The sequence below is a fragment of the Mytilus edulis genome, chromosome 8, assembly GCF_963676685.1.
Source record: "Mytilus edulis chromosome 8, xbMytEdul2.2, whole genome shotgun sequence".
In the NCBI taxonomy this organism is placed as follows: domain Eukaryota; kingdom Metazoa; phylum Mollusca; class Bivalvia; order Mytilida; family Mytilidae; genus Mytilus; species Mytilus edulis.
This window is the reverse complement of record NC_092351.1, coordinates 46,381,439-46,404,670: the sequence shown is the minus strand read 5'-3', so window position 1 is coordinate 46,404,670 and position 23,232 is coordinate 46,381,439. Positions and strand designations below refer to the sequence as shown.

General features: G+C 31.8%; 1 protein-coding gene and 1 long non-coding RNA gene across 6 annotated transcripts in view; one reads left to right on the top strand and one right to left on the bottom strand.

Moving 5' to 3' along the window:
* The window catches only part of LOC139485732 (sodium- and chloride-dependent glycine transporter 2-like), a 60,128-nt gene extending 46,832 nt beyond the window's left edge, over window positions 1–13,296 (bottom strand). Inside the window, exons 1-2 of one of the 3 annotated variants that reach the window (XM_071270381.1) lie at window positions 13,154–13,296; window positions 602–759 (exon numbers count right to left, since the gene is read on the bottom strand). In XM_071270381.1, the coding sequence (XP_071126482.1) occupies window positions 602–604 (3 nt within the window). In that variant the 5' untranslated portion in view covers window positions 605–759; window positions 13,154–13,296. Of the gene's footprint in view, window positions 1–601; window positions 802–13,153 lie in introns of those variants that run through there. The other 2 variants (XM_071270379.1, XM_071270380.1) reach the window with 2 other exon arrangements.
* LOC139485724 (uncharacterized) lies at window positions 857–8,650 on the top strand. 3 transcript variants are annotated; one of them, XR_011655373.1, is made up of 3 exons: window positions 857–905; window positions 3,235–3,342; window positions 8,070–8,650. It is a non-coding gene; the product is annotated as an uncharacterized lncRNA (long non-coding RNA). The 3 variants fall into 3 exon arrangements; XR_011655374.1 differs by having other exon boundaries at window positions 877–910; XR_011655375.1 differs by lacking the exon at window positions 857–905 and adding an exon at window positions 1,244–1,268.
* Window positions 13,297–23,232: the final 9,936 nt, after the last annotated feature.

Here is a 23,232-nt window from a genome sequence, read left to right as displayed (position 1 = left end):
ATTTTCCTATATAGACTTTAACCTTCCCTAGTCAGAGTGCGTGCAGACTCGTCGTATTGTCTAGTTTGTGTGTTTGTGAGGGGGGCGGGAGGGGGAGTGTTGCATGCCAACTCATCACCCATTCACAAGATACACACATTTCTATTTGTGACACTAACATCTATAAAACTTTTAATAATAACAATTCTTATTTTGTATACATTAAATTAATGAAACGAGTGCATATCCCAGAAGCTGTTTTCATGAGCTAAAACAATTTTTAATGTCTCAATATTATATTACAGAACGTGTTTTTGTTTATGTCAAATCAAGTTTCAAATTGAAATGGGTACAGACCAAAACCTTTCAAGAATAATGTTTTGAAAATAATTACACACATTTTTTCAAAGTTGATCAATTAAAATCTTCTCATAGAAAATGATTTACAAAAAGGTCTGGTGTACATAGTGTGTATACAGTTACATCCCAAAGATAATTAAAAGATTGTCTTATATTAGTGTGTAATATGTGTAAACATGGTAAAGACCACTAACATACAGATCTTCTTTTTCTATTTTTAATTCATTGAAATTAATACTTAATATGTAGTTAATAGCCTTACCATTTGTATTAGCAATCCAATAATAATCCCTTCTTCAACTTTTGAATGCTTTCTTATTATTATAGGTTAAGAAATGTTCATAACTTGATACACAAAAAAGTATCAAAGTCATATATCAAAACACTTAAATGTAGTTATAAACTCTTACGCGTCGCATACTATGTATACGCAGCGACATTTAAGGTGGTTTTCCCGCAAAACCGAATAAAAAAACAGTGCAGGAGTTATTTCCCCTATCTAGATCAGAATGTGTAATGGCGGGCGACTTTTGACGATGCAGACACAGTAACAAATGTAGCAATAGGTAAGGTACGCGTATCGCATGAATAATGAAATATATGGCATATGGTGTCTTTTTTAATATTATAATGTATTTTCACATCAAGAAATGGAAATAATTTGAGTGAAAGCTGTATTTATCAAAAGAAAAATAGCAAGCGGAGTTTAAGCTCCGCCCACCTGTTTACCTTATTTGGAAATTCAATGTAGTTGCGAAGCTTGCAGTTTGCAAGTTGGTTAATTGAAAATAACTAAAGTAGCCGTGCACTTGTCAGTTGAGATTATAACGACCTGGTTGAAGAAACTGATGAGAACAAATGGAAAATTTATTCAATATGATCCAATGTCAGGACAAAAACACGACTTAGGTGTAATTTATCGCTTTCAGGTATTACAATCTAGAGATATATACTAAAATGCAGAGGGAATGGCTTGTGCACTAAGAGATCACATAATAAGGTTCCACTAAAGTCAAAATATAGGACACTTTATAAACATCTAAACTTTGCCTGTATCAGAGGCGGATTTAGGGGGGGGGGGGGGGGGGGGGCCCTTTTTGAGAAAAAATTTGGTTGCTTATATAGGGAATCATTGAAGCGTGACTGAAGCGGGCCCCCTCTTAGGTCAGTCAGTGGGCCCCCACTTATGAAAATTCCTGGATCCGCCACTGTGTATTTTTCAACCTACAGTATAATGAATAAAGTCATAAACTATGAGAACATATGTTCGGTGTCTTTCGTATTAAAATGTGTCAAAGAGACAGCAACCCAACCATAGAACAGACAATAGCAGAAGGTCACCAACTTGTTTTCGTGTTCAGACGTTTTAAATCTTCTATGTTTCGTGTTTAGTAGGATGACTTGATGTGTGCTTCATGTTTCCCCTTATTTATTTTCCATGTTTCCTGTCATACTCTTTAACTTCTCGTGCTTTTGACATACATCATGTACATGACATATTATTTTTATACAGTATATATAATAATTATAATCAGTATTAAAATTGAATAGTCACTGCATCCACTTTCCCTCTAAAATTAGAGTACATGGATGATATCAAATATCTGAACTGTGTCCCTGTTCAGCTATATACAAAATGTATATCCCCAGTAAACAGAATCGAGCCATAATGGTATTTTTAAAATTTTCATTGCGAGACCTCATGTCCAAGAGGCAGGAAAAAAAAACCACTTGTAATAAAGCTGTGTATTCTGTTATAACAGACAATTGTGTACAAGCATGAACGGATGCAAATCATATCATTTATTAAATGGAAAAGGCCACAGCCTGTTTAGAAACAGTCAATTTTGACGGTATATTAAAGTCAGTCTGTCTGTCTGTTCCAGAATTGAATATTTTTCGTCGCATCTTTCTCAGGAAAATAACATGGACTTCTTAAATTTGGTTTGAGGGTTTATATGAGTCAGCAATACCGTGTGATGCTTTTTCATATTCATCACTCAACAAATTCCTGTGTACCTTAATATAAAATTCTTAAAGTGTATGGGGTTATCAAAAGTGATCAGTAGCTCACAGATTCACTTGTTTGTTTTATAGTATTTTATATTTTTTGTGGGGGAGGGGGCTGGCTATTGTGAGCAGTGTTCTCAGCACTTCTAGTTAATCATAAAAATTACATTAAGACGAGCAAAAATTAGCAACATGCATATCCTGGGTTCATTTAATTTGCATTAATATAAACATTGTCATTAAAACATTTAATCCCGCTGCAAATGTTTGCACCTGTTCTAAGTCAGGAATCTGATGTACAGTAGTTGTCGTTTGTTTATGTAATTTATAAGTGTCTCTCATTTCTTGTTTTTTATATAGATTAGACCGTTTGTTTTCCTGTTTGAATGGTTTTACACTTGTAATTTTGGGGCCCTATATAGCTTGTTTATTGATGTGAGCCAAGGCTCCGTGTTGAAGGCCATACATTGACCTACATGTATAATGGTTTACTTTTATAAATTGTTATTTGGATGGACATGATAGAGAGTTGTCTCATTGGCACTCACACCACATCTTCCTACATTGTATTTCTATTGTATGGCAAAAGTGATTTCTTTATTTAAAAAAATATATGATTCATTATCATGATTATACTTGTTACAATGTATACACAGGTTCATACTATTTTTGACATACATGACATATAGCTCTGTAATTTTATTCACTACTTGTACATCTTTGGATTTTAAATGTTTGGCTTTGAGCGTTCCTGATGAAGGTAAATCCAGACTCTGCCAGAAAAGTGCTATGGACGCATGAAATTATTGAACCTGCTGTTTTCAATTTTTCATGCTCCTTTATTTAAAAAAAAAAGTATATAATTACATTCTCTTTTTTTTTTAGGTCACCTGACAATAACAGGATTGAGGTTACAGTATGCCATTCAAGCTGTGATGAAATATAAAGTAATGGTTTGAATTTGGAGAGCTTCATTACATGTATTATAGACAGGTAAATTGTTTTATCCTGCAATTATCTACATGATCTAACTATTGTACATGTACAATGGGACGACTCACCTGAAGGGTCTCAAGTTAAACAGAAATTAAAAACTATATATATGTCATCATTTAGGCCTTATGGCCTTCAACAATGAGAAAAACACATTCTGCCACATTGTCTTCTCTAAAAGGCGCCAAATCATAATATTAATAAACCTGTTGAAGTAGAAAACTAATGGCCTTATTTATGTGAGAAAAAAGTGAATGAACAAACAAACAAACAAACAGCAACAAACAAGTGCTCAATTAAATATTACAGACACATACATAGTCAGGGGTACTACATGTATTTGTACAAGTTTATTTTATTTACTTGAAGAAGTAAAAAAAATACACATAACACGTATAAGTAAATAGATAATGTTTGAATAATCTAGCCTTAATTTTCTCAAAAATTTACTTGTACAAGTAAACCATGTAAACATTTCTTTCAATCCTAAAAAAAATCCTCAAGTTTTGAGATGTGAATCATGCCTTTAATGATCATCAGTCAGGGGACTTACTTAAACAGGTGATTTTCTAAATCACTGATTCAAGTAACATTATTTCCATAAAGGTTGGAAGTTAGAGTTGTCTTTCTTTAATAATCACCTATTTAAGTAGTACAAATTAATCACTAAAAGAAGTGATTTAATTTTATTGTAGCTTTAAATATAGAATACTAATGATCCAGGGACTAATTATGTTTCTAAACTTATCAGAACCAACATCTGTGATGTCTAGGAAGACCAGGTCATTTCAGGTGATGACCTTGTACTGAATCTAGGATAATGACATAAAAATCACTTGTTTAAGTATCAGACCTCAATTTCCTTCCCAAAAATCACTTCTTTAAGTATCATTCTGTTAATAACCCCCCACTAATTTCAACACCCCTGAACAGTGAAATTTTTATCGCGAACAGTAGAATTTTATTACATAATCTGAAAGATGAAACCTTGAACTTCACAGGAAAAATACTCCGACTGCTGTGAAAAATCTTTTGAAGAAAGTATCAGTTCATTATGTAAAGCCATTATTATAACATTTTTTCAACTAAAATAGAATTTTCAGCTAAATGATAGCATCAAAGGCATAAACCTTGCTACTTAAAAGAAGCAAAAAGTTCATATTTTTTAATTTTACTAATTAAAAGATATTTAAACCTATTTGTTTAAAATTTTGAAAAAACTACAAAATCCCAATTTGTGACAAAACATCGAATTTGCTACTCAAATAAGTGATTTAAAAATCACTTATTTCAGTAAGTCCCCTGACTGATCATGGTGATTTTTCCCAGTTTAGCTAAAAAAAAATTTTATTAGCTCACCTGTCCCGTAGGGACAAGTGAGCTTATGCCATCACTTGGCGTCCGTCGTCTGTCGTCGTCGTAAACTATTTCAAGAATCTTCTCCTCTGAAACTACTGGGCCAATTAGTTTCAAACTTTAACTGAATGTTCCTTAGGGTATCTAATTTATAAATTGTATCCGAAGTTTTGATCTATCAACAAACATGGTCGCCATTGCTAAAAATAGAACATAGGGGTCAAATGCAGTTTTTGGCTTATAACTCAAAAACCAAAGCATTTAGAGCAAATCTGACATGGGGTAATATTGTTTATCAGGTCAAGATCTATCTGCCCTGAAATTTTCAGATGAATCTTTAAGGAAATTTTGCTGTTTTTGGTTATTATCTTGAATATTATTATAGATAGAGATAAACTGTAAACAGTAATAATGTTCAGCAAAGTAAGATTTACAAATAAGTCAACATGACGGAAATGGTCAGTTGACCCCTTTAGGAGTTATTGCCCTTTATAGTCAATTTTTAACCATTTTTCGTAAATCTTAGTAATCTTTTACAAAAATCTTCTCCTCTGAAACTACTGGGCCAAATACTTCCAAACTTTAATTGAATGTTCCTTAGGGTATCTAGTTTGTAAATTGTATCCGAAGTTATGATCTATCAACAAACATGGTCGCCATTGCTAAAAATAGAACATAGGGGTCAAATGCAGTTTTTGGCTTATAACTCAAAAACCAAAGCATTTAGAGCAAATCTGACATGGGGTAATAATGTATCAGGTCAAGATCTATCTGCCCTGAAATTTTCAGATGAATCAGACAACCTGTTGTTGGGTTGCTGCCCCTGAATTGGTAATTTTAAGGAAATTTTTCTGTTTTTGGTTATTATCTTGAATATTATTATAGATAGAGATAAACTGTAAACAGCAATAATGTTCAGCAAAGTAAGATTTACAAATAAGTCAAGATGACGGAAATGGTCAGTTGACCCCTTTAGGAGTTATTGCCCTTTATAGTCATTTTTTAACCATTTTTCGTAAATCTTAGTAATCTTTTACAAAAATCTTCTCCTCTGAAACTACTGGGCCAAATACTTCCAAACTTTAACTGAATGTTCCTTAGGGTATCTAGTTTGTAAATTGTATCCGAAGTTGTGATCTATCAACAAACATGGCCGCCATTGCTAAAAATAGAACATAGGGGTCAAATGCAGTTTTTGGCTTATAACTCAAAAACCAAAGCATTTAGAGCAAATCTGACATGGATAATATTGTTTATCAGGTCAAGATCTATCTGCCCTGAAATTTTCAGATGAATCAGACAACCTGTTGTTGGGTTACTGCCCCTGAATTGGTAATTTTAAAGAAATTTTGCTGTTTTTGGTTATTATCTTGAATAATATTATAGATAGAGATAAACTGTAAACAGCAATAATGTTCAGCAAAGTAAGATTTACAAATAAGTCAACATGACGGAAATGGTCAGTTGACCCCTTTAGGAGTTATTGCCCTTTATAGTCAATTTTTAACCATTTTTCGTAAATCTTAGTAATCTTTTACAAAAATCTTCTCCTCTGAAACTACTGGGCCAAATACTTCCAAACTTTAACTGAATGTTCCTTAGGGTATCTAGTTTGTAAATTGTATCCGAAGTTATGATCTATCAACAAACATGGTCGCCATTGCTAAAAATAGAACATAGGGGGCAAATGCAGTTTTTGGCTTATAACTCAAAAACCAAAGCATTTAGAGCAAATCTGACGTGGGTAATATTGTTTATCAGGTCAAGATCTATCTGCCCTGAAATTTTCAGATGAATCAGACAACCTGTTGTTGGGTTGCTGCCCCTGAATTGATAATTTTAAGGAAATTTTGCTGTTTTTGTTTATTATCTTGAATATAATTATAGATAGAAATAAACTGTAAACAGTAATAATGTTCAGCAAAGTAAGATCTTCAATTAAGTCAATTGACCAAAATTGTCAATTGACCCCTTAAGGAGTTATTGCCCTTTAAAGACTTTTTTCACAATTTGTTCATCATGTTGACTTACTTTAAAAAATCTTCTCCTTTGAAACTGCTGTATCAATTTCAGCCAAACTTAGGCTAAATGAGTTTCAGAGTATCTAGTATAAATTTTATATTTTATTTCCTTGTATGTCAAGAAACATAGCTCCTATGGCTAAAATAGAACATAGGAGAAAATGATTATTTTTTTTGGCTTTTGAAGAAAATAGGACGATCCAAAAAACATTTAAATAAATTGAAAAGCCAAAATAATCATTGATGAAAGATTTAACCAAAAGAATTAAGGTGAGCGATTCAGGCTCTTGAGAGCCTCTTGTTTTAAGTTCAATGTTTCATCTCATTATATGAATCCATCAAAGAAATTGATTGAGCAAAGATCTTGTATATTTGTGCAAGGCCTTCAAAAATTGCTCCTTTGAGGCTTGTAAATGAGCAGTGTTGTGAAGATAACAGACAAATGGGATTTTCATTGTCTATGAAATTACACTTAAATGATTGGTAAAGACATCTGCAGAGAGTACACAATTTAAAATTCGATTAGTGCAAAGAAATCTCAAGAATACAAGAAAGAAAAAAGGATGTAAAACAAGTACAATGTAAAACATTCTGAATGTGTAAGGGACATAACTATGCCATTTTTTGGTTTACCCATACAACATGTACAAGTAAATAAGATTCACTTGTATAAGTATCCTACAAATTCACTTTTTTTTTCCATTCTTCAAGAATTGCAATACAATAATTAATGTACTTAATATAAATCATGATAATTTCTGAATTCAAAATGAAGTAAAATTGAGAATGGAAATGGGGAATGTGTCAAAGAGACAACAACCCGACCAAATAAAAAAAAAATATTAAACAGCAGAAGGTCACCAACATGTAATTCCCGCACCCGGAAGCGTCCTTCAGTGTCTGTATATATATATGTACGAGCAGTAATATTTATTTACACAGACATGACAGATATGCCTATAACCATGATAATAATAATATACTGAACTTGCTAGCTAAAATTTCTTGTGGATTCTTGATATTGATCAGGTTGATATTGAAGTATTCCTGTCACTGTTCACATTTGGAAAAGGAGATACAAAATAATGAAGTTCAACATAATATTTAAATATTTATTACATTTTACATAGTGCGCCTTATTAAAATGTGTTTGGAAAATTTATTTTTTGTTCAAATGTTGAATGAAGACATTACTACTGGTAAAAAAGGACGAGAATTATTTTGTTAGCATTTTAACAGTACTTTTTGAAGAAGTATGTTTGCACTAACTTTTGATTACTTTTCTCATATTGAAAATTTCATTTGATATATACATTGTACTTGTATTATATTTGCATTTTCATATTTCAGGGATGAAGACCTGCAGTCAGACACCAGTTAAAAGTTACTTATAACTCATCATGGCCATTATGGAAGATCTGATTAAAATTTGTCTAGAAAGCCACCAAATATGTCCATGAAAAATAGAAAAATGACAGCAATTCTACATAATGCACCGTACTAAGTAGAAGCATTGACTGTTTCAAAACCAAATGAATTGGAATTTAGTGTATTGATGCTGAAATAGAGAGGAATATTATTAATTGGACAATTTAACTTCTTTTTCATCATTATTGAAGTTGATGTATACCATCTTAAAGAGTTTTTACTTGACACATGTGACAGTTAAAAGGAATACCAAATATACATAATAAAGGCCGTTTGGAGATTTGTGAATAGTCTTAAAATAGGAGTTTCAAAAAGGATTTCAGTTAAAATGTTGTATTTCACGGATGTCAGAAATGTAATTTTATGTCTCTTTCATGAAATGTTTTAAAAAATCTGCAATATCTAACCAAGACGAGTGAGAGATCTACAGATAGACATATGATATTCAGTTGAACTGTAAACATGGTAAAGGGGAATTTTGAAATATTCATTTATAAGACTTCTATGAGTGTTTTGTTATTTTTATGGCAATTACAGGAAAGCGATGTAAAAAGTAATTCAATATAGATATTAATCCTACCAGAAAACTTACAGATATCATATGTACATTTCAGACATATACAAATTACATCATGTACATTGTACATGTACAAATGTAAGCATGCAATTCACTGATGCACCACCTATGTAGTTACATGTACATGTAATTATAAAAGTAAGAATATGACATACATGACATATGATTGCCAATGAAACAACTCTCAATCAGAGAACAACTAGTCATATACATGTATTAGCCACCAGAGAACAAGAAAATCATAGTTTGTCATGGTTTATATTTCAATCTCATTTCATAACACAGACTATACAGGTTTACAGAATGTTCAAAAGCATTATAAAGTGTTTTGATTTCAGTTGTTGGTCATATTGGTGTTGGCCTTCAATACTGAGCAAGACCTCTGTACAAATGTACAAATGTAACATCCACAGAATGTTTGAACCAAAAAATGTTGGATATTTTTCTTTGCTTGCATTTATCATGTAGCTGCTCTTTTGTACATATGTACATTAACATGTTCATATGCATTTAATTTTCTACTGGTATACATGGTATACTTGGAAACTTGTGATGGAATATTTCCACAGTATAAAAAATTCTTATATCTAGCAAGATTAGCAACTGATGTTAGATATACATGTACAGCATTATATTACCATATGCATCATGTGCATACATAATACATTTTACATGTACATTTGTATGGCAATGAGACAGCATTTCCAACACACAGACAGAAATTACTTTCTATATATTTTAAATTTGAATGCATCATACATGTAATTACATGTATGTATATGTAGTACAGCTAGAATTTCATTAAAAAAAAAGATGATGTGGTATAATTGCCAATGAAGTTTTGATTAACAATTAAGTTGTGTTATTTTTAACCGGATTTTTGTGACAAAAATGTCGGTTATTGATTTGGGGATGTACGGCGGGCGGTCGGGCGGGCGGGCAGGCGGGCGGGCGGCAATCAAATGTTGTCCGTGCATTAACTCATGAACCGTTCAACCAAAGCTTTTAAAATTTTAATATGTTATTACTGACAACTATACGAAGGTCAAGTTCAATAATGGCGATTTTGACTTTTACCGTTCAGGAGTTATGGTTCTTGAAAGGCGGCAATCAAATGTTGTCCGTGCATTAACTCATGAACCGTTCAACCAAAGCTTTTAAAATTTTAATATGTTATTACTGACAACTATACGAAGGTCAAGTGAAATAATGACGATTTTGACTTTTACCGTTCAGGAGTTATGGTTCTTGAAAGATTAAAAAATGGAGTTTTCAGTCGTGTCCGTGCATTTACTCATGAACTGTTCTACTAAAGCTTCCCAAATTTTAATATGTTGTTACTGATGACAGAATGGAGGTCAAGTTCAATAATGACGATTTTGACTTTAACCGTTCAGGAGTTATGGTTCTTGAAAGATTGAAAAATGGAGTTTCCAGTCGTGTCCGTGCATTTATGCATGAACTATTCTAGCAAAGCTTCCGAAATTTTAATATGCTGTTACTGATGACAAAATGGAGGTCAAGTTCAATAATGACGATTTTGACTTTTACCGTTCAGGAGTTATGGTTCTTGAAAGATTGAAAAATGGTGTTTCCCGTCGTGTCCGTGCATTTTCTCATGAACCATTCAACCAAAGCTTTTGAAATTTTAATATGTTGTTACTGATGACAAAATAGAGGTCAAGTTCCATAATGACGATTTTGACTTTTACTGTTCAGGAGTTATGGTTCTTGAAAGATCGTAAAATGGCGTTTCCATTCACGTTGTTGCATTTACTCATGAACCATTCAATCTAAGCTTTTCAAATATTATTATTTCAAAATGTTGATACTGATGACAAAATGGAGGTCAAATTTGATATTGATGATTTTCACTTTCACCATTCATCAGTGATGGTTCTTGCGATATTGCCAGGACACAAATAAATGTAAATAAATCCGGTTTGCTGTCGTTGTGACAGCCTCTTGTTTGTGATTGGGTCAGGTAAAGATTAACCCATGATTTTTGGTAGGCAGAACATTGTAGTTCTATAACCGTTACCATGGTTAACACGTACATACAAAAATGTACATTGTATCATTTTATGAGTTTCCGTCTGACTAATTGTCCTTTCCCCTATATCATGGAAATCAATTCATTCTGATTGATCTGACACTTCGGGATTGTGGTTATGTATAAATTATATTAAGTTAGTTAATTCTGTATTTAGATGTATATTCTGGTACATAAAATTTATTATATTAGGACAGAAAAGAAATACCATTTCAGTTGACTCCAATCTCAGCAGTTGATAAGAAATAAGTTTTCTGATTTTAACATCTTTGAGATGAACATGATGAACCTGAATTAAAATATTATAGCACTTAATAATGAAAACACAATTGATTGATTGTGCTGAATGTCACATAAGCACATACGACTATTTCTTTGCTGTCCATTTGTATTGGTGGACACTTTGCACAGAAGGCAGGAATTTAATATGAAATGAGCGGCAGTAAAAAATAGGTCCCTATTTCCAACTTCATGATAGAATTGTATTCTTTGATGTCTTTTGAGGTTGAGAAATTAAGATGATATATTTACAAGGCTGCAGATTGAATCATAGGTACAATGTACACTGTACATATATACCTAAATCTGAAACAAATCAGATGAGATTAAAATAAGTCGTATACAATGTATGCATCTGAAATAATTTTTGAAACTGGTATATACATGTAGTGGAAGCATAAATTATAGAGCACAAAGTTTGTTTTTTTTAAATTTGGGGTACTCAATGTCTTATCTTTTAATCTTTACTCCAAAAGGTAGTTTGTGCAAATATTGAAACTCACACATTCTATGAAAAAAGGAATTATATCCCCAATGTTAATGCTGGTGTACAAATTTTAAAATGTATGCCTTTGAATTACAAACATAAAATCAGTAAAAGTAGGGCAGAATAATTTTACCAAGTAACTGTAAGGATATTAGAATAAGTCAAATACTGCTCCAGATTGGTTGAAAGGGAATATTCTGTGTAATAAGACGCAGGAAATAACTATGGAGTCCGACATAATAAAAAAAAAGCAAGCCATACAAAAAAACTGGCATAGCAGCTGGTGAAAATAGATGCAAAAGAATCACCAGAATGAATCTAAAAGTGACAAATCATGATTTACAATTGATACCAGTCACACTTGATAAGCAGGAGATATTCAACAAATAAAATCTCCATCTATTGATGTGATGCAGGTAGGAGTTAAGTATATTTATAATTTAAACATTACCAATGACACACCCAATTTCTTTATTAATGCAGCTTTTTTCATTAAAATGTTAATGATTCACAATACACAAACACTAGCAGAGACCTAGTAGGCTAATCTATTAAAATTTATATAATGAACTTTTACTTGCAGAACGAGAACTATACAAGCACACGAGATGCGATTCCGGATTTGAACCAAAAAAAGGGGGGAAGGCTGCATGCCCCAACACTACATGCATGTAACCCACGTATGGGGTGTATAATAATGACCTTGTAGGCTTATCTATTAAATTAATTTATATATTGAACTTTGATTTGTAGAACAAGAACTATACAAGCACCCGAGATGCGATTCCGGATTTGAACAAAAAAGGGGGGAAGGCTGCATGCCCCAACACTACATGCATGTAACCCACGTTTGGGGTGTATAATAATGACCTGAATAATTATGTTGTTTGCCTTCAATAATTTAAATAGCAATAAGACAATAGTTGTTTCAAACTTCGCACAAACATATTATCAAATGAAACGCCGGTGAAAACAAAATATACCGTAGTTTTCCCGTCAGCCGATCCGACTACTAGAGGGTCTTTCAAACGCTTTTTTCGTGCATTTTAGGGCGATTATGCTACAACATGTTAGAATAATTGAAAAGTGCAGGTGCAAGAGCTATACCAACCCACTGCATGCTGGTATTGGTAGAAAGGCCACATTTCAAACTTTTCGAAAAGTGCTGCTACTAGTTATATAGCGTTCGTGTAAAAGAAATTTCACAACCCGAAGTGCCAAAAAATCAATAAATCGATTAAATTCTCCATGTTTTATTGTTTTTTAATTACAAAACCTCTAATGAAAATTAAGTGGCAGCACTTTTCCAGTAAAACAAGTTATCCTGATTACAACGAGCCCAAAATCAGGGCGATCCGATTTCATCTTGCACCTGCACTTTTGACTTTTTTGGGAAATGTCTTTACTTTCAGTTTAAAGTCACGTGACACTAGTGTATTTATATTTTTCTAAAAATAAAAGTTTGTAATATAAATAAGAATAGACCCTTTTCCCCCCGATTACTCATATGACGTGTATTTTGGCTTTTAGGCAGAGAAAACTCACTTTGAGTACAATATGATTTTTTTTGTGTATACTAAATGGAAATTTTCTTGAAACGACCTTAACACCCCTGCGATAGAGACATGTATAATAAATCTAAAATAAAAGAAGGAATTCTTAAAGCTTACTTTGACAAATTTTAAACTGACTTCATTTCAACAAGTTTAAATCTTATTTTCTAAAATAGAGCTACAAAAAAAACAAAATGCTCTGCTCTATAGATTTTCTTTCATAAATGGAGTCTGAAATATATCAATAATAAATGCACCGTATCAAATGACTATATGAGTACACCAAGACTTATAAACATTTACGTGTCGCATACTTTGTTTAGAGACATGCATGATAAATCTAAATTAAAAGACAAATTGAAAAAAAAGGAATTCTTAAAGCTTACTTTGACAAATTTTAAACTAACTTTGTTTCTACAAGTTTAAATTACATATGTATTTATCAAAGTTGTACACAAGTCGAACATGAAAGAATGTTGTTGCTGTTTATAGTTTTAACTACGTGTTTAGTTATCTATAGTAAGGTCGGTTTGTATGGGGTTTAAAGTTTCATGCACGAGTGAATTCAGGTAGTTTAAAGTCATTTGAGCCATTGCAGTTAAAGTGACCAGTAGCACTTTTCCAAATAAATAATACAATAATGTTATATTATTTATTTTCAGATTTGCTGACCTTTAGTATGCGGTTACCAACACCAGCTGAGAATGTTCGGTGTATTTACACAAAAACATTGATTTCATTATACATATACGAATAATAAATGTGCACTTGTCTCTGCAAGTGGCGTCTCTCATGTGAGAGTTTGTGGTTATTTGATTAATATTTTATATTCGTTTGAGTTTACGAAATAGAATTTAAGTTCTAAAAAAGAGCTGAGAATTGTTTGTATTGTAATAAATTTAATTCTTTGAAGTTTTATTTAAATACGCTATTAAACATTACTACGAGCCAATAAATACAATAATTTTGTATTTTATAAATTAGTGCCTTCAATAAATAAAAGTCGTCATAGAACAGTCTCTAGTATATATTTGTTTAGGGGCCAGCTGAAGGACGCCTCCGGGTGCGGGAATTTCTCGCTACATTGAAGACCTGTTGGTGACCTTCTGCTATTGTCTGCTCTATACTCAGGTTGTTGACTCTTTTGCACATTCCCCATTTCCATTCTCAATTTTATCATTTTCATACTTATTCTTAATGACTCGTTTCATTGCTATTACAAAAAATATGTCATAATAACAGTGTACGTATACATTGTAGGAGCCAGGGGCAAAAAGGGGACAAAATTATGCCCCCACCCATTTTAAGACAATTTTTAAACTAACAAAAAATGAAAATGAAAGAGAACAATCACTAAATTTAAGATTATTACATTACATAGAAAATAGGTTTTTTTTCTTGTCACTTTCAGAAGTTTGCCTCCACCCCTTTTCAACACAAACTTTTTTCAAACTTATCCATTCTTATAAATGGCATATTTCTTTACGAAGGTATACACAGACAGACGTGCCGCCGGAATAATCTCAGCTACAGCGGAGGGGGCATTAATTTTAACGCTTGTCCGTCTGTACGTCGCTTGTCCGTCTGTACGTCCGTACGTATTCATGGGAAAATTTACAAACTGAAAGTTTCCGCAATTTAACTTTATTTTGCCTCAAACAAATACTATGAAACTTATACACAATGCTTATTACCACCACACTGAGATCAAGTTAAAATTTGGTTGGCATCACTTTCACCGTTCGAGCCCATTTATAAGTGGAAAAATTTTAAATTTGTCGTCTACGCGCTCTAACTTTTTTTGCCTCAACAAAATGTTATGAAAGTTAAATACAATGCTTATTACCACTTCAACAATGAGCAAACTTCATAACACATAGCAAATCATATAAAACCCCGATGTCATTATATGAAAAAGAAGACTACTTCAAATGCCATCATCACCACTGAACCAAAATGTACATATGATACATATGCGGATAATTAGTATGTTCCAGAGAGGTATACAGCCAATAAAAACATAAATTAAAGCTGGTGCTCCAGGAATATATTCGCATAGGAGTATTTTCACTTAATTTGACACAAAGCTTCATCTTTTTATCTTTATTATACAAAATGTTTCTGTAGCCTGTTGTACTCGTCGTTTAATTGCTATTTTAGGAGGGAAATGATAACTTTATTTGGAAATGTTATTTTTAAGTGCAAATCTTTTTAATTGTTACTACCAGAAAGTTTTCTTGTGAATTTTTAACTTATAGTGTCTTTGCTAAAACAGAACCAACATTGAAAGATCAAGTTTTCAGCGTTTACTCAGAAGGTAATATTTTGACACTAGATTTCCCAATGACAGCAATGAAAAAATCAGAAAACCCTTGGTAAAATTGATATCCAGGAACATTGCAAAAAATTTTCACCAGTTTCAAAGGCGGTTTCGGGTTAAAGAAATAACAGAAATAAATTAATAAATAATCATTTAAAAAAAACCAGTTGAAATGTTATATTACATTCACATATAGAGTGTCAAAACTATGTAAACATCCTCTACAATGAAGGAAAATTTGTCTTTTCGGACACAATGCGAAATGCTTCATTTCTTACAGCATAAAACTCTCATTGTTTTCCCTGTGTGGATAAAAAAAAAAAACAACGCTACGATCTCCATTCTTCGCCTGCCTATTCTCTTATTTTACACCTGACAATAATTCTAATTTACTACACCGATAAGTGGACGACATATTTTTTGTGTTGTATAAATGAGGATGGTGCACATTCTGTATGTGCCTGTCCCAAGTCAGGAGCCTGTAATTCGGTGTTTGTCGTTTTTTGCTGTATATCAAATTTGTTTTTTCGTCTGAATTGTTTTACATTAAAATTTTGTCATTTTGGGGTCATTAATAGCTGACTATGTGATATGGGTTTTACTCATTGACGAAGGCCGTACGTTGACCTATAGTTGTTAATTTCTGAGTCATTTTAGTCTCTCGTGGAGAGTTGTCTCATTGGCAATCATACCACATCTTCTTATTCTTATATTATGAAAGATTCTCAAGTCATGAAAAGAAGAAGAAAAAAATCGAATAAGGATTGAAGTGACACTCGACATATCTCTCTCCCGGAGTAAAAGTGATAACAAGAAATGTTTCACTTGTCTGACATAATGTCGGCACATATCCATTGAAACGTGTTATAATGTTTTCTGTGCTCTAATATATTATTAATCTACCGTATATTTTATCAGATCAGTTGATCAGATTAAGATAATATTTATTGTGTTTGGATTGCAACTGCAATAAAACAGGATTATTTTTCTTAATTTGCGAGATTTTAATTCTGAATTATGAATGATCCTTCTCGGCTTTCGTACTCTGCCGATGTAATTTTCATTAAGGAAGTCTATGTGACGAGGTATTTCCTAACAAATACTAGAAACAAATACCATGGGAGATAAAAAAAATACACAAATAACGTGACGGCTAAAGACCGCTAGACTTTAAGTTAAGATTTACTAAAAAAACATTCGATGAAAATTACAAAGATTATGCTGTGGGGTTTGTAACAATATTATTTCTCTTTATCATATATCTAGTAGTGAATACCGTAGTTTTGAATATTTAATATACCGAGCCTACTGTTTAATCCGTTTTCATAAACTTTGAGTTTAAACCTAAAACAAACTGACAACGCCATGGCTAAAAATGAAAAAGACAAACAAACAACAGCATACACGACACAACATAGAAAACTTAAAGAATAAACAACACGAACCCCAACAAAAAACTAGGGTTGAACTCAGGTGCTCCGGAATTGTAAGCAGATATTGATCCACATGTGGCACCCGTCGTGTTGCTTATGTGATAACAAATCCAATAAATAGTCTAATTCGGTAGATCGCATTCATGAAAGGGGAGGGGATTGTAGTTACGACGTAAGGAACATATCAGATATCATTTGTGAAACGGTTATTCCATAACGGTCAACCAACTCGTGATGGCGTCCGTAAAATTTACGAAGGGATGATTTTAACTTCACCATTTGGAACTCTTGGTTTAATAGCTTCCTTGTGGGCAACAACCCTCTGTCAAGAAAATCATGATAGGAAATGCAAGTACGGGTATATCGTATCGAATGGGAGATATATACCCCGTATGTAGGTGCTGCTGAAATGTTGCTACTTAGAAATGGAAAGTTCACAATTGGAAAGCATAATCATCTCTTTTGTCGTAAAGTTTTGTTTTCAACCGACCCTCATTGTCAATTTCTAGATGTAAATCAAGATATGAGGCCGACTTAACTGTATCTGTAGTATCCTTTATCTCTAGCTCGATGGGATAGATGCGTTCCACATTGTCACCAAATTTGGAAATATTTGGTGAAAGATAATCATCTATATAGCGGAAAGTAGAGTTAAAGGATATTGCTAACTTCTTAACTTTCTTCCTAAGAAGTTCCTGCATGAAATCAGCCTAATAATAATAAAGAAGATTTGAAAAGCTATCAACCTACATTGATACATTGATAGCTTTTCAAATCGTTTCACAAATGTCACACGTATTATCATCTCTTAATGAATCTGTGATTGAAAAAAGAGTCCAATGATGCATTTGAGATTGCACCAAACAAAAAGCTGTGTTCACATATTTAGGAAATAAACACACCGAATTGCAGTATAAAATTCAATTAATTAAGTCTTTCCACCTTTCCGTGTGGAAAGACCTATTGAATTTCTTCTGATTGTTTTTTTTTTCTTCCGCCTAATTTCTTTTTTGCGGTGTAAAAATGTGTTATATTAAAATTTTGTCTTTGGCAATTCATAATTTTTCTATAACAATTTGAAAGAACGATACGACAAAAATACCAAAATTCCAGAATTTAGGCTTAGAGATAAAGTTTTACTTAAAGAACATGTAGTCCCTGTCGGTCGTTCACCAAAATTAGTTGATAAATTTAATGGTCCTTATTACATAACTGACTGTGGGCCGAATTTCACATATAAATTAAGACGCTGCAGTGACCAGAAGGAACATAAATCTATGGTCAATGCGAGCAATCTTAGGCAATATGTAGATCCCACTGATTTCCGTGATCCCCCACAAGCTCCAGAACGTCCAGTTCCAGATAATCCACCCGATGCGCAAAATAACCAACCTGCAGATAATGATCAAGATGATCAAATTGCAGACGATGAGAGTACAGATTCAGAGACTAACAGTGATAATGGAGATGAACCAAACAATGTTATAGATGATACGTTTCATGAGGTTGAGAAACTACTAAATAACAGGAAAACAAGAGGAATACAGTATTTTCTTGTGAAATGGAAAGATGGTTCCAAACCGACATGGGAACCAAAACAGAATATAGGAGAGGGCTTGATACAAGAATATTTTACAAGGAAAACTAGGAGAGGAAGAAGGAGAAAACAGAAAAAATATTTTACGAGGCCATAGGTGAAAACAAATAACTGTATAAACTTCACTGGAATAACACAGATAAAGCTTTAATGGCGAATAACTCACTTACATTCAAATAATCTGGATTGAACTCCAGTTTCGAATCTGCGCAGTGGACCATTCTTTATTTATTTGACCCTTTGATTAACATTTTTTTTTCTAATTTCAGAAATTTGTTAGGCAAATTATGATGTGAAGTCAAATCTAACAGAATGCATATGTGTTTTGTTGTCAGTAGTGCTAGAGTACGGCCGTGCTCATTCGACTAATCATCTTCTTTTTTTTATTTTTAGCAATTTAGTGTCCTGAGAAACTAGAATCCATTCCAATATTATAGTTATGTATGATGAAGTTAAGTGTTCAGTGAAATGTTACCGAGAGCCAAAGTGGAGGAGTTAATTATTGGAGTGTATTAATATTTAGTTTATTTCTTTTTGTAGGATTTAGAACACAGTTATATTAAACATATTTTTAGAATACATTGTCATAGAGATTGCAGATCGTGAGATTGCAGATCATTCGCTTACAAAGAGTGAGCATATAAGAAATCATTCATTTTCATGTTTTATATTTGAATTTTATATTGTTATATTGTCTATTAATATGAAAATGTATTGGTACTTTGACTTTCTGTTGCACTAAAGCACCTGGTTTACTTGATTTTTCATTATTGGAAAACTGCATCAGTACTATTTTTAAAACACACATATTTTAGTGTGAAGTGTTTATCTTCCTCCTCATATGCAAATTGGTACCGAATACTTATTAAATGCATATTTGCAAACAAGCAATAATTATACCTCAGTGCCTCCCTGTTACAAGTGTATTAACATACATACTTTGAAATTTTGGAAGTGTCTCATTGAATATCTGCAATTATGACCATACATATATGTATTTTTAATTTTTTAACTTAAGTATTTTATGGGCATTAGATCACAAAACTACATTCACATGATTATGATATATAAACATTGACTCTATATAAACTTTTACATTATGTTTATCATACTTTTATTCTTTTTACATGTATATATATATAATTATTATTCTTATTTTATCAGTTCAGATGATGTTTCAAATTCAAGCTTTGGGACAAAGCTTAGTGAGGTTGAGGAAGAGTTGTTATAGAAAAATTATGAATTGCCAAAGACAAAATTTTAATATAACAGACCAAAACTTAAGTGAAAATTATTCAATTTTTACAATTTGAGTTAAAGTATTTTGAAGTTTAAATTTTATTTTATTTTCTAAAATTTCTCCTTACATAAGTTACATTATTTTTGGAATGTTAATTTTTGATAAAGAAGAATGACATACAACTTTAATATTTAGATTACGTAATTAAGACGGATAACAAAGAGACATGTAAGTGCTAAATTATTTACTTTGGATTATGTACCTTACATGTAAATTAAGGCTTTTGTTAAACAACCTTTTCCTATTACTCATGTGTGAAATTGTTTATAACACCTGTCACCCATGACTGGATTATTGACCAACCAGTGAAAATAGGTTGTGGTCAAGGGAGCTAAATTACAAGGTAATTTTTGATTGGTGAAAACAGGAGAAAGTTAAGAAATCAGTGATCATGTGACCACGCCCGCATGGAAACAATCTATGTTTTCAACGGTCACTTTGATTACTGATTTCAAATAATAAACATCAATATTTACTAGAACTTTCTCTTGTTTTACACCAGGTAAGTTGAAATATATTTTTTGTATTTTTTGTTTTATTTAAATTAAAGAGTTTAAATTACCTTATATTTTTGGAAAAGCTAACTAAAGTTAAGATTCATTTAAGAAATTCACTTAAATTATTTGTATATATTTTGTAAAGATTTTATTTGTTTCCATTGAGATTAATTATTTTTATGTTGGTTACGCTTAGGACGCGATGCTTTATTTATGTAAACAATTGAGAAACGTTTCAAGAATTTATTTAATTCAAATCTATTCTATGTTTAGAAACATTTAGTTAATTTTATAATAGTTATTTTTAAAAGTTTATTTAAAGTCCGGAAATATTTCATATTGTATCCGTATTAACTTTTAAGTATTATAATGTCCAGGGGAGATAATTTGTAATTTTTATTTGCCGGGAGAAATGTCTTTTGTTGATAAAGCAATGATTATTGAGTTAAATCGAAAGCTAAATAACAAAGACATGAAACCTTATTTTCTACTTTATTATTCTGTAAGTTGTGTTATTATATTTTGTATATAAATTATATATTAAGTTCATAAAATAGGTTATGGTAAGCGACACTTGTTCGCAAGATTTCAGTTTGTTTACAAAATTGTTTGAACATTTTGAATTGACTTTTGAACTTAAATTTAAATTGAATTTAGTTAATTTTATTGTATTACACACATACACGGAACTCGTGACAGGAGTACATGTTTGTTGCTAAGCAACATGGGTATATTCTTTATTTTAATATTTTGCAATAAGAGTAATTACTGTTAAGAATTATGCAAAGTTATTCTACATACAAATTTATTCAGAATAAATTGTATTTGGTATTAGATTGTATGCGTTTAAATATTAAGATAGTATGGCAATGATTTTATTAATTTTAAAAGTTTATTGTTTCCATAGCAACAAATTATTATACAAAACATTTGAAAATAAATATCCTTTTTAGTTGAAATGATTCGGTTTATTTAACATATTGTATTATGCATTAACCTGTACGTAAAGTTTTGTAAAGCTGTTTCACTTGATAAAATAGAGTTTGGGCAAGTTTTGTTTAATTAGTTAAAATTTGCATAGAGTTATGTCCCTTAATTTAGTTCATTTGTGAAATTCTAAATTTATTATCAAGTGAGACTTGCTATTTTATTGTGTAAAATCTGTAGCACTTTGATTACTGATTTCAAATAATAAACATCAATATTTACTAGAACTTTCTCTTGTTTTACACCAGGTGCTAAAAGTCATCAGACACAGCACAGAAAGTAGGTACAACAAATGTTTCAAAATATGTTGCTTAGTTTTTCTGTTTATGATATCATACAGTCTATACGCTTTTGAAACTCACCCTGTTTAACCGAACACTTTTCTTTTGTAAGAGTTATCTCGAAAAACACTGTTTCTCTTGTTATCAGATCTCCTCCACAACCGTAAAAGAAACCGACAAATTTATTTTTCCAAATTGCTCGTTATATCCTCAGGATGTTAGGTTTTATTTTGACCGAAGCTTTACGAAGACCCCATATGAGAGTAATTTTCCCTTTTGTATTGAAATAAGTGAAATAAATTTTTAACTGGAAAACCATAAGTGATAGAGGCCTAGGGTCTTTTGATTGGATTCAGCGTCCAATAAGCTGTCATTTGACGATAAAATTGACAGTTAAAACTGAATTCTAATATTTTCATATAAAAAAAATCCTTACTGGTGGAAAGACCATCAATGGTTCTCTGAACAATTGGTTTTTAATATTTTAACAGATTTTGTTAAATTTGCAACTTATCATTTTCTACGTAAATGGTGTTTTTCAGAGTGCGTGCGGATTAGTCGATATGTTTATTATGTGTGTGTGCGTGTGTGTATGTGGTTGCAAGCACACACTTAACCTAGTTACATGATCAAATCCTTTTCTGTTTGTGACACTTTTATTCATAAAACTGTAGATGTCCATGATTGTTTGTATATTATTAAATCGAGTACATGCCCTTGTGTACATATTGCATACGAACTATATATATACCACACTTCATATACCATTTAGCGCTGTGTTTAACAACTGTCACCTTCTGTTTGATTGTATTTGGATGAGACTAACAGGGTACCTTACATCTGTGTACCTTCTCGCTGTTTTGCAACAGATAAAATTGTTTTGGTGACTCAATATATAATATATATTGGAGCATAATTATGCTACAGTGTCAAATTCAGTTTCATATTATTCACTGTTGCTCAATAAAAATTTTCTCATTAAAAATAATTTAAAAAAGTTAGGTTATACATAGTGTTTAGAATAGAGTTACGTCCCAAATATAAAGATTTTCCTATATTAATATAAATGTTAATAAGATACAGAATAATTTTTTTTACATTACATTTAATTCGTTAAATGCTTAATATATAGTCAGCCTTACCATGTGTATAAGCAATCCAATAAAAAAAGACTGTTCCGTTCTTCACCTTTTAAAAGCTTTCTGACCGGTTAAGCAATGTTCATAATTTGATTCATTAAATTACAATTTATCAATATCTATTACAAACCTCACTCCAATACACCTTAATGCGACACGGTTTACTTTAAAATACTTTATTAATAGTATTAAATGTGTATCTCCTTTATCCGGGTGGTGTTTTAATTTTAACATCCGTATTAAATAAATGAAAAGAGGGGATAACACAAATCCAAACTTCCGAGGGCTTCATAGCTTGGCAATGTAGAAATTATTGCTTTATTAAAGAAAAAGATTAAAATGTATACAAATTGAAATCATACTGATAACTTTTGTTTGTAGAAATAAGAACACAGTACGTTTTTGATGTGATCTGTTGTGTCAACAATTCGCTTTAATGTTGTTAGAAGAAGACCGTAGCATAAGAGTTGAGTAAAATGAAACAAATGTATTTTTTCTGCCACAGCCAACGCCTTGGTAACAAAATAAAAAAGACCAACGTATACAACATGTACAGACAATAGTACAACAATACTAGTCTAG